Raw genomic sequence first — 13,300 nt, 5'->3', positions numbered from 1 at the left:
GTAGCATTAGGAGGTACTTTCACATGCCATTGGTGTTAGGAGGAACACCCACAAAGTGACTATGTGGTATTTGCACCCGAGTTTGGCATTCTGGACCTAAAGGAGTGGGCTTGGAACCCAAAAAAGATAATTTAATATTATAATTTAATGTAAAGGTTGAGTTGTAGGTTTCTTGAAGGACATAAGGGCTTCCTAAGGTGACGTAAGGACAATATAATTAAACAAGCCAATGGAGAGGCTTAAGACAAGAAGCACAAGGACAAGTATTCTTATGGAGGAGACAAAAGCGACATAACTATAGACCTAAGGAAGGAAGGAAACCTCAGGAGAAAAGGACAACGAAGATGCTAAGTTTTATGTGTTTTGGTAAGCCAAAGAGACTGCAACCAAGCACGGGAAGAGGTTGAGTTTTGTGGTTGATTTAAGAGCCAATGGAGGTTGTAGCTAATATAAGGCCATAGGTTTGTAGGCTGCAGGGCCACAAGAAGGGGCCTTAAGCCTAAGGAGGAAGCCACAGACCCAAGAAGACAGGCCATAAGCCTGATAGGGCAAAGGGAGGCCTGGTTAGACAAATCAAGGCTTGTTGTGGAGGCTTCCATAGTAAAAAAAGATGTTGAATGTGATAAAGGACTGAATAAAGGCTACAACAAAGCGATATCAACCTACCAAGTAAGCATATTAGTGTTTAAGTGAATTTAATAAGGGTTGGTTATGTCCTAGTTGTCACAACTATATGATTTGGATGTTGTAGGTGTATTTATTTGGGCAGGTAGGGCATAGAGGTCAAACTTTCCTCAACCCTAGGATTTGGTCAAAGGATTAGATTTGTATTTGGCATTTGGATGGGAATATAAAGGGTCATTATCTCTGGTATAAGAGCCTTGTGATTTTCTTATTAATGCAGTGATAAGAAACGAGTTTTGGAATTAAACTTATGTGTACTATCATTGATCTGATTGATGTTATATTTCTATTGTACAAGTTGTTTTAAAGTTATGCACTGCTAATGTGTTTATGTTTCTATTTAATACATAGACTAGACTTAGGGTGCATGGATTGCTAACATTCAAGGCCATCCACATAAGATATCATATCTTTGGGAACTCTTATTCACATTGTGCCATTCACCCATGATGAATATAAAGAGGAATATTCATAGGATGAGGAATTGAAGGAGGTGTTTCATTAGTTGAAGAGTTAAGATTCATGCGCACAATGGTGACATCACTATTTACTACCATTTCCATGATGGGTCACTCTACAGGTTGGATAAGTTATGTGTTCCTAAAGGTGATAGATTGCAGTTGATTAGAGAGGATCACACCTCCAAGGTTGCAGGGCACTTTGGTATAGGGAAGACAGTGGCCAACTTGCATAGGTATGTGTATTGGCCTTAGATGCAAGAACATGTAGCTAGTTTCATAAGAGGATGCATTCTTTGTTGTACAAATAAGTCTAGTAACAAGAAACAAGGTTTATATAATCCCTTGCATGTACCCACTTTTCCTTGGGAAATCGTTTCCATGGACTTTGTGGGAGGTTTACCGATAGATAGAAAGGGACATGACTACTTGTTTGTAATAGTTGATAGGTTCAACAAGATGTGTGTTTTGATGCCTTATAAAAAGGCCATCAGTGGGAAAGAAGCAACACACTTGTTCTTTAGACATGTTTGGGTGCACTTTGGGATACCAATGAGCATTGTTCCAGATAACGACATAATATTTCTCACTGCTTTTTGGAATATATTGAGGGAGAATATGGACAAGAAGTTGAAGAGGTCTACAACATTCCATCCATAGATAGATGGGTAGATAGAAGTACTTAATGGGAATTTGGTGCAACTTTTGAGGGGTTATAGTCAGAAGCATTCAAAGACCTGGGATGAAAATCTGGTATACAGACAACACTCTTATAGCATAACTGTCCACACTTCTACTCGTAAGTCCCCATTTGAAAATTGTTTTGGATATTTTCCACCTTCACCTTTGGATAATGCATATAGGCAAGAAGAAGGAGTAAGGGAGGATCTTTAAGGGCTGAAAAACATGTTGAGAACATTAGGCAGGTCCATATACAGATACAAGAAACAGTGCATTAGTCATAGGAAAAATATAAGGTGAGGCACGATCAACACATAACATAAAAGTCATTCAAGGTGGGATACAAAGTATGGTTACATTTGAACAAGGAGAGGCTACAAGGTCCTAGTAATAAAATCAAGGCTTTGCAATATGATCCCTTTGAGATACTGGAAAAGGTGGGAGATAATTCCTATAGAATCAGTTTACCCCCATACATGCACATTTACTCAGTTGTGAATGTATAGAATTTGAAACTCTATGATCCTTCCATGTTAGATCAGGAATAGAAATAAGTCTTACCTTATGTATAGAATTTGGCACTAAATGCTCAAGTAGAGTTGATAGAACATAAAAAAATTCAAAAGAGGTCCAAAACTACAAGACATGGGTAGCATGACCTTTGGCATATTAGGTTTAAAGGACAACTTCCAGGAAAGGCTAAATGGTACACCCAAAAGAAGGAGGAGAAATTTTCTCACCTCATTCAGTGGAAGCTTACAGGAACCAAAAGCCTCTTGAAATAGGGAGGTGTAATCCAAAATGGATAATTATATTTTTTTCATCCATTCAATTCTCTCAAATTGGAAAAAGTGGAGTAATCAACTCATAGGACCATTTTCACTAGCGGGGCCTAGTTTGGAAAATTGGGGCCAAAAACCTTCCAAGAGCATTTTGAGGCATCAAATGACGCTTTTTGGGGGTAAAATTTTTCCTCTCTAGTGCCACAATTTTTTTCCTATTCTACACACAAATACCTTTCTAATGGTTCAAGAATAATCTTAATTAGAGTCTGTATGCAAAAGTTATGTGACTCAAAAGTTGACCTTCATTTTTTTACCACCATAATTCGAGAGGATGCCACGTCAGCTCCCATTATTCAAGGAAAAGGGGCTATCCACGTGATCATGATGAAGAATACTCTAGAAGATTCCATCTTGTAACTATAGTTAAGAGTTGAAGGAGTCAAACCTAACCACTAGTAGGCTATCGGGTTATGTTATAACTAGACCACTAAGAGGAAAAGGGGTTCCATTCTTTTCGAGTGCATGTGTTCCATAGATGAGTAGAGAAATTGAAAGGGATAGGGAAAGACCGCACAAAGCAGATTTGTGCACTAAATTAGGCCACGGGCCATGGGCCATACTTCTTTGTACTTGAAGCAATTTTCTATTTAGAGAAAGAGAGCAAAGCAACCTCACCTTACAGTTGGGTTTTCTCCCGAAAGGGTTTCCCAAGATATATTTTATGTCAATCATGGTTTTTGTGTTTTTATTTCGTTGTTCTCTATTATGCATAATTAAAATTTGCATGCATACACAACGAACAATAATTTATAGATCTAGAAAACCTAAAGAGGAATATGCCCTCATAGTGTAGATTTTAGATTTTTAAGTAAAATTTTATCTAATATGTTGTGACGAATTTTCTAGTGGAATATCCACAAAAATTAAGAAATTAGCAACACTATCAAATCCTTGTGCCTTCTCTTTAGAATGTCATAATATATTCAAAAATTGGATTAAATTTTTAAGTAGGACAATGCCATTTTCCCCTTCTTATTAGAATTACCCTATTCAAGAATCGTTTTTTTTAATAACTAAAGGAATTAATAACTAGATTGGGCTCGTGCTCTTGTGATATGGGACTGATTCTAACTGCTACCACTATAACCACTCGGTGCTTATGATTGCCCATATCAAAGACATGGGTAAATCAGAATTTGAACGTGCAACCTTAAAGACTTCCTTGACAGTTGATGAGCCCCAAAAATGGATAATTATTTGGGCTCATTCAACCTCCTAATTTGACTTAATCCACCATTCTCATTAGTTTATTGCATGTTCTTTATTATATTTATGCTAATAGAGTGAATTGGGTTAGTCATTATGCCAACAAGTCTAATGTGTGCTTTGTGTAGCCTTTTTGGTCAATTTGGAGACAAAATCAATGGTTGAAATGAGCACTTGGCAGCCAAATTCGTGGAGAGTATTTTTAGGAAGGTGTTCCCTTCATTTATGAGCCCTTACCTCGAATTCTCCACCATCAGCTCGGAGTTCAAGGGCCACAAAATCAATTAGCACAAGGGCAGCCAAGCAAGTCAAGTAGGATTGCTGTTAACAAGAAGTTTTGGGCAGTCGAGTCCCTAAAGTAGGACTGTTGTTAACTAGAAGTTTCCCTCTTAGATCAACTCCCCTCTCTGCCTACCTGTCATCTTGTAAGCCACGGGATTATATGTTAGACGATTGCAACCATTTCAGTCGTTGATCAGGGTTGCCCAAACGGTTTGGGCGTTTCATCGAATAGTTTCATCCGGGCAGCAGGGTTTGTACCTCAGATCAAACGCTTGCCCTCACAGATCAACGCTTGCCCTCGCTCTGGATTTGGTTTCAGGCTCGCTGTTCTCGGCGGTCTTCGTATTTTTCCTCTGCGTATTTACTCCACTGGAAGATTCGTTAGCTGCATCGGGGGAGACAAGCATTGCTGCTGAGCTGGGGAAGGGACATAGATGGAGATCCCCAGGACAGATAACGCTTTGACAGAGTGGTTGAATCAGGGGAGGCAGGCCTACCCCTTGAAATCCATCGATTACTATCCTTGCGCGAAGAAAACTTCTGAACACTCCAACTAGGTTAAGATGGCAGAACTGTAACTCACTACATTGTTTGATTATATTTAATTTATTATATATAATCAAACAATGGGTTTTTTTGCTGCTTCAAATCTCGTTGAGCAGCCGCTGTGTAACGTAACTTGTTCTTACAGTCATGAGCTTGACCAGCAATGCCCTTAGCATGGTAGATGCTCTGGATACATATGGACAGAATATCGTCCTATGGAGGCCTCCAAAAACAGAGAGATCATCCAATTCCTCTAGTACTGCAGATTATTACCATCATTATAATCAAATTTGGGATGTATTAGAGGTTGATAAATTGGTTCTCGACGTGACTGTGTCCAAGGATGAATCCTCTATGAGTATTCAACAGGCGGTGAACAGTGCACCGGATAAATCTGAGCGGAGATTCGTGATACATATAAAGGCTGGGGTGTATAAGGAGATTGTTAGGGTTCCTCCCAGTAAAACTAATCTTATGTTTGTGGGTGATGGCATGAGGAAGACTGTGATCATGGGGTCTATGCGTGTGCCATCCCTGCCTGGTGTTCCAAGTACATATGGCTCTGCAACTGTTGGTAATGCTCATCATTGTTCCTCTTCCTCTTCATATTAAGTTGGAATTTATTTCTTTGCCTGAGTTTGGTTTTGTTATTGTGTTTGATCATGGTGTGGTTCCTGGCAGATTTGAGATGCCTTGAATTGAAATTGGAAAATCTGCTCTTCCAACATGTTTTGATCATTACACATGGTTCTTGCGGACCACATCCCTCTGTGATTTTTCGGGTCAACCTTAGTCCATATTCTCTCCTCTCTCACCTTTTGTCACTAATTCACCCCAAGAGACATTAAAAGAGATGTTAGGATCTTGAGCACCAGCAAAGAAGTAGATGAGTAAGGTCTGCAAGTTGAATTTGCATTGGCTTTCCCTCTTCATGGTCTCAAAATATCATCCACCCCATCTTCCAATTGAAGGATATTTCTGATAGAAATAATTACAGGAATATTATGATTGGGCGTGCCTTTGTCGAACTCTATGTTATGGGCGTGAAAGTGTGGCTTTCTCAACATATAGAGAGGAATAAATTCAAAGCTATGGGGCAACCAAGTCTTAGAAGAGATTATGAAACTAGTGACCACATTTTTAGCCTGTGTGCTATTATCAAGGAAGCTGACGTCCCTCATCTAAAGTCCTGTTGCTTTGTGGATTTTCAGAAGGCTTTTGGACTCTGTTCCAAGGGAATTATCATTCTGGAGACTACGTGAAATTGGCATCTTTGAGTGTCTCATAGTTGCTTTCATGAAATTCCATGGGATATACATTAATGGGTTAGAGCATAACCGAGCGAGTACTTCCACAAGGGAGATGTTTACGTTTTACACCATGTTTTATTTACCTTATTCTTATTTGCAGAGGATCTGATCCTTTTAGCCTCCTCCCCTAGGGACATTCAGAGATAGCTTGATGCCCCTGCCAATGTGATGGTCATAGAATGATGGTGGTGAACCTTAGTGAAACTGAGGTTGTGATTTAAATATCCAAGAGCACCCTAACAAACTTCCACTTCTTCTTCAAAGGAAGCGAGGTGGAGATTACCATTGCTTATACATCTATGGGATTTGATCCATAGCCCTTAGGTTTAGCTTAAGGCATGTCTTTCAACCCAAACTTAGAAAGGGTTATAGGTCTCTCTCCATGCTTGACCGACAATACTTCCATATGCATTTTCAGGACATCTCTTCTGAGATGCATTTTTTGACACAATTAACAGACATATAGTACTATATGGTGTTGAAATCTTGGGGCCTACCTCGTTACCTCCTGACTGCGCGCAGACTGAGACAGTCCAATTCCTCATGCTACAGTGTATGATTTAGCATAAACAAACAGTTCCATAACCCATTGTACAAACAGTTTGGCATTCATCCCTTTTTCCTTGAGAGCATTTTTGGACTTGTCTTCTTTCTTCACGGGAAACTCCTATCTGGCCCTTTGCCTTTTTTAGATTGCCTCCACAGGCCCCTTTGTCTAGCGAATGTGCTGTTTTTTTAAAGGCGTCTTCAGTTCTTCAAAGAGTGCCTCCCTCCTTTTAGCTATTCTCTAGATGCCCTAGTGACATCCTAGCCCTTGAATGGAGATAAACATGGATATCAAAGAGGACGTCTATCTACAGTAAATTCAGGTCACTTGGATTGAATCCCACAACGGTTTCACAATCAAATGACCTTCTACTATGATCAACTCCCCTCTCTGCCTACCTATCATCTTGTAAGCCACAGGATTATATGTTAGACGATTGCAACCATTTCAGCCGTTGATCGGGGTTGCCCAAATGGTTTGGGCGTTTCATCGAATAGTTTCATCCGGGCAGCAGGGTTTGTACCTCAAATCAAACGCTTTCCCTCGCAGATCAACGCTTGCCCTCGCTCTGGATTTGGTTTCAGGCTCGCTATTCTCGGCGGTCTTCGTATTTTTCCTCTGCGTATTTACTCCACTGGAAGATTCGTTAGCTACATCGGGGGAGACAAGCATTGCTGTTGAGCTGGGGAAGGGACAGAGATGGAGATCCCCAGGACAAATAACGCTTTGACAGAGTGGTTGAATCAGGGGAGGCAGGCCTGCCCCTTGAAATCCGTCAATTACTATCCTTGCGCGAAGAAAACTTCTGAACACTCCAACCAGGTTAAGATGGCAGAACTGTAAGTCACTACATTGTTTGATTATATTTAATTTATTATATATAATCAAACAATGGGTTTTTTTGCTGCTTCAAATCTCGTTGAGCAGCCGCTGTGTAACGTAACCTGTTCTTACAGTCATGAGCTTGACCAGCAATGTCCTTAGCATGGTAGATGCTCTGGATACATACGGACAGAATATGGTCCTATGGAGGCCTCCAAAAACAGAGAGATCATCCAATTCCTCTAGTACTGCAGATTATTACCATCATTATAATCAAATTTGGGATGTATTAGAGGTTGATAAATTAGTTCCCGATGTGACTGTGTCCAAGGATGAATCCTCTATGAGTATTCAACAGGCGGTGAACAGTGCACCGGATAAATCTGAGTGGAGATTCGTGATACATATAAAGGCTGGGGTGTATAAGGAGATTGTTAGGGTTCCTCCCAGTAAAACTAATCTTATGTTTGTGGGTGATGGCATGGGGAAGACTGTGATCACGGGGTCTATGCGTGTGCCATCCCTGCCTGGTGTTCCAAGTACATATGGCTCTGCAACTGTTGGTAATGCTCATCATTGTTCCTCTTCCTCTTCATATTAAGTTGTAATTTATTTCTTTGCCTGAGTTTGGTTTTGTTATTGTGTTTGATCATGGTGTGGTTCCTGGCAGATTTGAGATGCCTTGAATTGAAATTGGAAAATCTGCTCTTCCAACATGTTTTTATCATTACACATGGTTCTTGCGAACCATATCCCTCTGTGATTTTTCGGTTCAACCTTAGTCCATATTCTCTCCTCTCTCACCTTTTGTCACTAATTCACCCCAAGAGACATTAAAAGAGCTCTTAGGATCTTGAGCACCAGCAAAGAAGTACATGAGTAAGGTCTGCAAGTTGAATTTGCATTGGCTTTCCCTCTTCATGGTCTCAAAATATCATCCACCCCATCTTCCAATTGAAGGATATTTCTGATCGAAATAATTACAGGAATATTATGATTGGGCGTGCCTTTGTCGAACTCTATGTTATGGGCGTGAACGTGTGGCTTTCTCAACATATAGAGAGGAACAAATTCAAAGCTATGGGGCAACCAAGTCTTAGAAGAGATTATGAAACTAGTGACCACATTTTTAGCCTGTGTGCTATTATCAAGGAAGCTGATGTCCCTCATCTAAAGTCCTGTTGCTTTGTGGATTTTCAGAAGGCTTTTGGACTCTGTTCCAAGGGAATTATCATTCTGGAGACTACGTGAAATTGGCATCTTTGAGTGTCTCATAGTTGCTTTCATGAAATTCCATCGGATATACATTAATGGGTTAGAGCATAACCGAGCGAGTACTTCCACAAGGGAGATGTTTACATTTTACACCATGTTTTGTTTACCTTATTCTTATTTGCAGAGGATCTGATCCTTTTAGCCTCCTCCCCTAGGGAAATTCAGAGCTAGCTTGATGCCCCTGCCAATGTGATGGTCATAGAATGATGGTGGTGAACCTTAGTGAAACTGAGGATGTGATTTAAATATCCAAGAGCACCCTAACAAACTTCCACTTCTTCTTCAAAGGAAGCGAGGTGGAGATTACCATTTCTTATACATCTATGGGATCTGATCCATAGCTCTTAGGTTTAGCTTAAGGCATGTCTTTCAACCCAAACTTAGAAAGGGTTATAGGTCTCTCTCCATGCTTGACCGACAATACTTCCATATGCATTTTCAGGACATCTCTTCTGAGATGCATTTTTTGACACAATTAACAGACCTATAGTACTATATGGTGTTGAAATCTTGCGGCCTACCTCGTTACCACCTGACTGCGCGCAGGCTGAGACAGTCCAATTCCTCATGCTACAGTGTATGATTTAGCATAAACAAACAGTTCCATAACCCATTGTACAAACAGTTTGGCATTCATCCCTTTTTCCTTGAGAGCATTTTTGGACTTGTCTTCTTTCTTCACGGGAAACTCCTATCTGGCCCTTTGCCTTTTTTAGATTGCCTCCACAGGCCCCTTTGTCTAGTGAATGTGCTGTTTTTCTAAAGGTGTCTTCAGTTCTTCAAAGAGTGCCTCCCTCCTTTTAGCTATTCTCTAGATGCCCTAGTGACATCCTAGCCCTTGAATGGAGATAAACATGGATATCGAAGAGGACGTCTATCTACAGTAAATTCAGGTCACTTGGATTGAATCCCACAACGGTTTCACAATAAAATGACCTTCTACTATGATCACTTATTGTACAAGTATGATCTAGGAAGAAATTCTCTTTGATACATTTGCAGATTTTTATGGGTCTTCTTGCAGAACCCAAAGGGCTTTAAACGCTTGTTCAATTCTGTGGCCAAGGAATCCACTACCATTGCTTCCAATTCCTTCTGCATGGACATAAAGTGTGCCCTTTCTGCCATGTTGCTAAGAACTACTAGATAAAAATGCCAAACCACAACACTGAGGGCCTGCATTCTGGTTAAACTTAAAAGCCTGAGGAAAGGTAGAGATTTGGCTGACAAGACTTCTTTGGAGACAATCAATTGTGAAAATGACCATCCAATTAATGAGAGAGAAATTTTCTACTTGAGTTCAACCCAGATTAATTCCCTTGCAAAGGAATGCTGATTTAGAAAGCATCAACAAAATACAAATGAGAGGAGAAGGAAACAATCAAAATCCAGCAGTGCTTGGAATGCAATCCGTCATTTGCAGGGGAAGCAATAATGCTTTTCTTCAGATTGTAGGTTGCTGAAAAGAAGAGAGCAATAACATTTATTTTTGCAGATTCTGCACTTCTTTCATCATATTAAAGCAGCAAAAAAATTAATTATCGTTTTACATTTTAAGAATAAGATATTTGGAACCCTTTCATATGATAGGTGTAATGTCTTTCAACATGCATTGGGGTTTGTAAGTTTGAGAAATTTCAATGGGCATATGCTAAAATCGGATCCTCTATTTATTCTGATAACTAGATAAATATGTGTATGCTATTTCTAAACAAAGACGGAATTTAATACTTACAATTACCATCGTTCTTTGGTTTTGAACTCTTATCAAAGGAAAATTCAATCAATCCATATTCCTCGATCCCACTAAATCTTGTTTTAGATGTTGAGGATTGCTAATTTATTTGTTTTCACAATTGCAGCTGTAAATGATGATGGCTTCTTAGCACGGGATATAACATTCGAAAATGCAGCAGGGCCAGGTAGTCAACAAGCGGTAGCCCTAAGAGTAGATAGTGATCACTCTGCCTTCTACAACTGTGCCTTTCTTGGCCACCAGGATACATTGTACACTCATATTCTTCGTCAGTTCTATAGAAACTGCAGAATAGAAGGCACTGCTGACTTCATATTTGGAGACTCGGCAGCCATCTTTGAAAACTGTCTCATTCTGCTGCGTCCTCATCAAATAAACTCAGACAAAGGATCATCAGATCCTGTCACTGCACAGGGTCGAACAGATCCAGCTGAGCCCACAGGATTTGTTTTCCATAACTGCACTATCAATGGAACTGAAGAATATATGAGGGCTTACTATGCCAACCCAAAAATTTACAAAGGCTATTTGGGTCGGCCATGGAAGATGTACTCCAGAGAAATCTGCATAAATTCATATTTGGGAGAGGCCATTAACCCTGAGGGATGGATGCCGTGGGTAGAGGACTTTGCTCAAACTATTATTAACACCAGAAATAAAAAGACAACCACAATGAAGAATAATTTAAACATCGTTGGAACTAATAGATTCTAGAACAATATAAGTTTGGATAATACTTTGATCATTTGAAGAATAAGGTACTTAATTTTTAACAGCATGTTATTCTCGACAACGTCATGGCTTATTCTGTGTGACAATTTGCATACACTCTCTTTGATTTTTCCAAGGAGTGATGTTATTCAAAATATATCTCCCTGTGGGTGTCCTTATGCTGCACACAAGCAATGATGCATTTACTTTTTTCAACTTTATGTATGTTTATCATTTCCATCCATATGATTGTCTTCCCATGATTTCTAAGATGTAATTGAGTTTATATCCATCCAATTGTATTATAGGCTCCTAAACCAATGGTAAGATCAGTTATTTTAGATTTGTTGACAGGACTAGATAGACACGTGGGATAAATCTTATATTTATAGTATACTCCTCTTTAACGTTATGAGTCTGTACACATGTTTTAACACTTTCTCAGCTCTCAATAAAAATCAGAACATTGTGGAATTCTTTTAGGATCAGAAGCAACGCTAGGTTTGGAAAAAGCATGTAGCACTTATAATGTATCAAACTTAAAATAAGCCAGAAGTCTCCATTTTATCTGGGATTCCTCTTTGTTCATCCCTTGTCTGACACTAAGGTATATAATGTTCTGAAAAGTCTCATTGTGATATCCACTCATACATGCTAGACAGTAAGGCACACCTCTGTGTTGAGATTCAATTCTAGATCCATAATTGTTTTTGACTTTTATTGATTTTTCTTTGTCAAAAATGTAGATTAGCATTGCCTCGAATTGGCCATTTGTTGATGATAAAAAATAAACACCGGTAAAGAAACAAAATTGCATAAAATTTTGACTTCTTTATTCTATGCTGTTGTTTCTTATGTCATTTGCATAAAATTTTGACTTCTCTCTTCTATGCTATTGTTTTTCATATCATTGCCTTACGACGTTTCTTTTGCAACATGTGGTGCAAATGCAAAAACCTTGGCCCCTAACAATTTTAGCTCGCTAGATTTCTACATCATACTCTTGAAGTGCAATGACCCAATTGGCTCTTTTCTCTCCCACTTCTCTTTGAATCAATAATTGCCTTATTGCAGGGTAACGTACTACTATTTTTGTATGAGTTTTGAGGAGAAAAGATCTAAAAATGTTTCAAGGTTTGAAAGACAACAAAATCTTGTTTCTCAACCACTGAGTAGTTTAGTTCGGAACCTTGTAAATTGGAACTGAAGAAAGAGATAGGTGCCTCTATGTTTTGATCGTTCAACTTTGTTAAAACTACTACATATGATGTATCAGATGAAAAAGTGTTAAGTTATGGTATGTTCTATGCTTATAATAGTTTACTTCTTTTTCATATTATATTCCACCAATTAGCAATCACATGTACATAAAGTAAAGTGCAGATAGAACATTAAATGCTCGACAGAAAACAAGCCAAGACAAGAGACACAAGATGTGGTGGCTAGCCAGGGACAAACCCCATAATGTGTGGGGAAACCCTTTGATCAAATCTTCTTTTATCTTCAATAATTCAGCAGAGAGAAATAGTACAATAAATCTGATTCATATCAGCAGTAGCAAGCCCTAGATCAACGGCTTCATTATCAAACTAGGGCAGACGATATCTTGCAAACCGTTCGTCAAATTGACTTCATTCCACCACCAAAAGTTGCGGCTTTCAGAGGAGGTTCAGATGAACCTATAGCATAGTTCCAAAGAGGAGATATTCTAGGCCACGCAAGTCAATCTTTACTTCTGCAGTTGCAGCTTCAGTTTCAGCAGTTTTCGGCTTCAAACTAGGGTAGTCGATATCTTGCAAACCGTTCATCGGATTGACTTCATTCTGCCACCAAAAGTTGCGGCTTTCAGATGAGGTTAAGATGAACCTACAACGCAGTTCCAAAGATGAGATCTTCTAGGCCACGCAATTCAATCTTTACTTCTGCAGTTGCAGCTTCAAATTCAACAGCTTCTGGCTTCACATGTGTGAGAGAGAGACCCATTTCAGCGCAGTAGAGAAGAGACTCATTTCTACATAGTAGAGAGAGAGAGAGAGAGAGAGAGATGTGATGAGATGAGTGAGTACAAATGAGGAAAAGTCCTCTTATATTTATACACAACGTTGGTGGGTGAATAGATGCGACTGTTGGGCTTCTAAGCCTACATGAGTTGTAGGTTAGATTGATAATAATTCCAT

General features: G+C 39.3%; 1 protein-coding gene and 1 pseudogene across 1 annotated transcript; both read left to right on the top strand.

Annotated features, from left to right (window-relative positions):
- The first annotated feature begins 4,849 nt into the window (after nt 1-4,849).
- Nucleotides 4,850-5,314, top strand: LOC149182992 (putative pectinesterase/pectinesterase inhibitor 51). The gene has a single exon (XM_089414764.1). It carries the CDS (start codon nt 4,850-4,852, stop codon nt 5,312-5,314), a length of 465 nt encoding a protein of 154 aa, XP_089270890.1.
- Nucleotides 5,315-7,258: 1,944 nt separating this feature from the next.
- Nucleotides 7,259-11,126, top strand: LOC149182991 (putative pectinesterase/pectinesterase inhibitor 51 pseudogene; annotated as a pseudogene).
- The last annotated feature ends 2,174 nt before the right edge of the window (nt 11,127-13,300 follow it).

This window comes from Pinus tabuliformis, chromosome 3_2 (assembly GCF_031772625.1).
Source record: "Pinus tabuliformis cultivar Carrire ecotype Pingquan chromosome 3_2, CPIR1, whole genome shotgun sequence".
In the NCBI taxonomy this organism is placed as follows: Eukaryota; Viridiplantae; Streptophyta; class Pinopsida; order Pinales; family Pinaceae; genus Pinus; species Pinus tabuliformis.
Note: the sequence above shows the minus strand (reverse complement) of the source record. Positions and strands in the feature narration are given on the sequence as shown.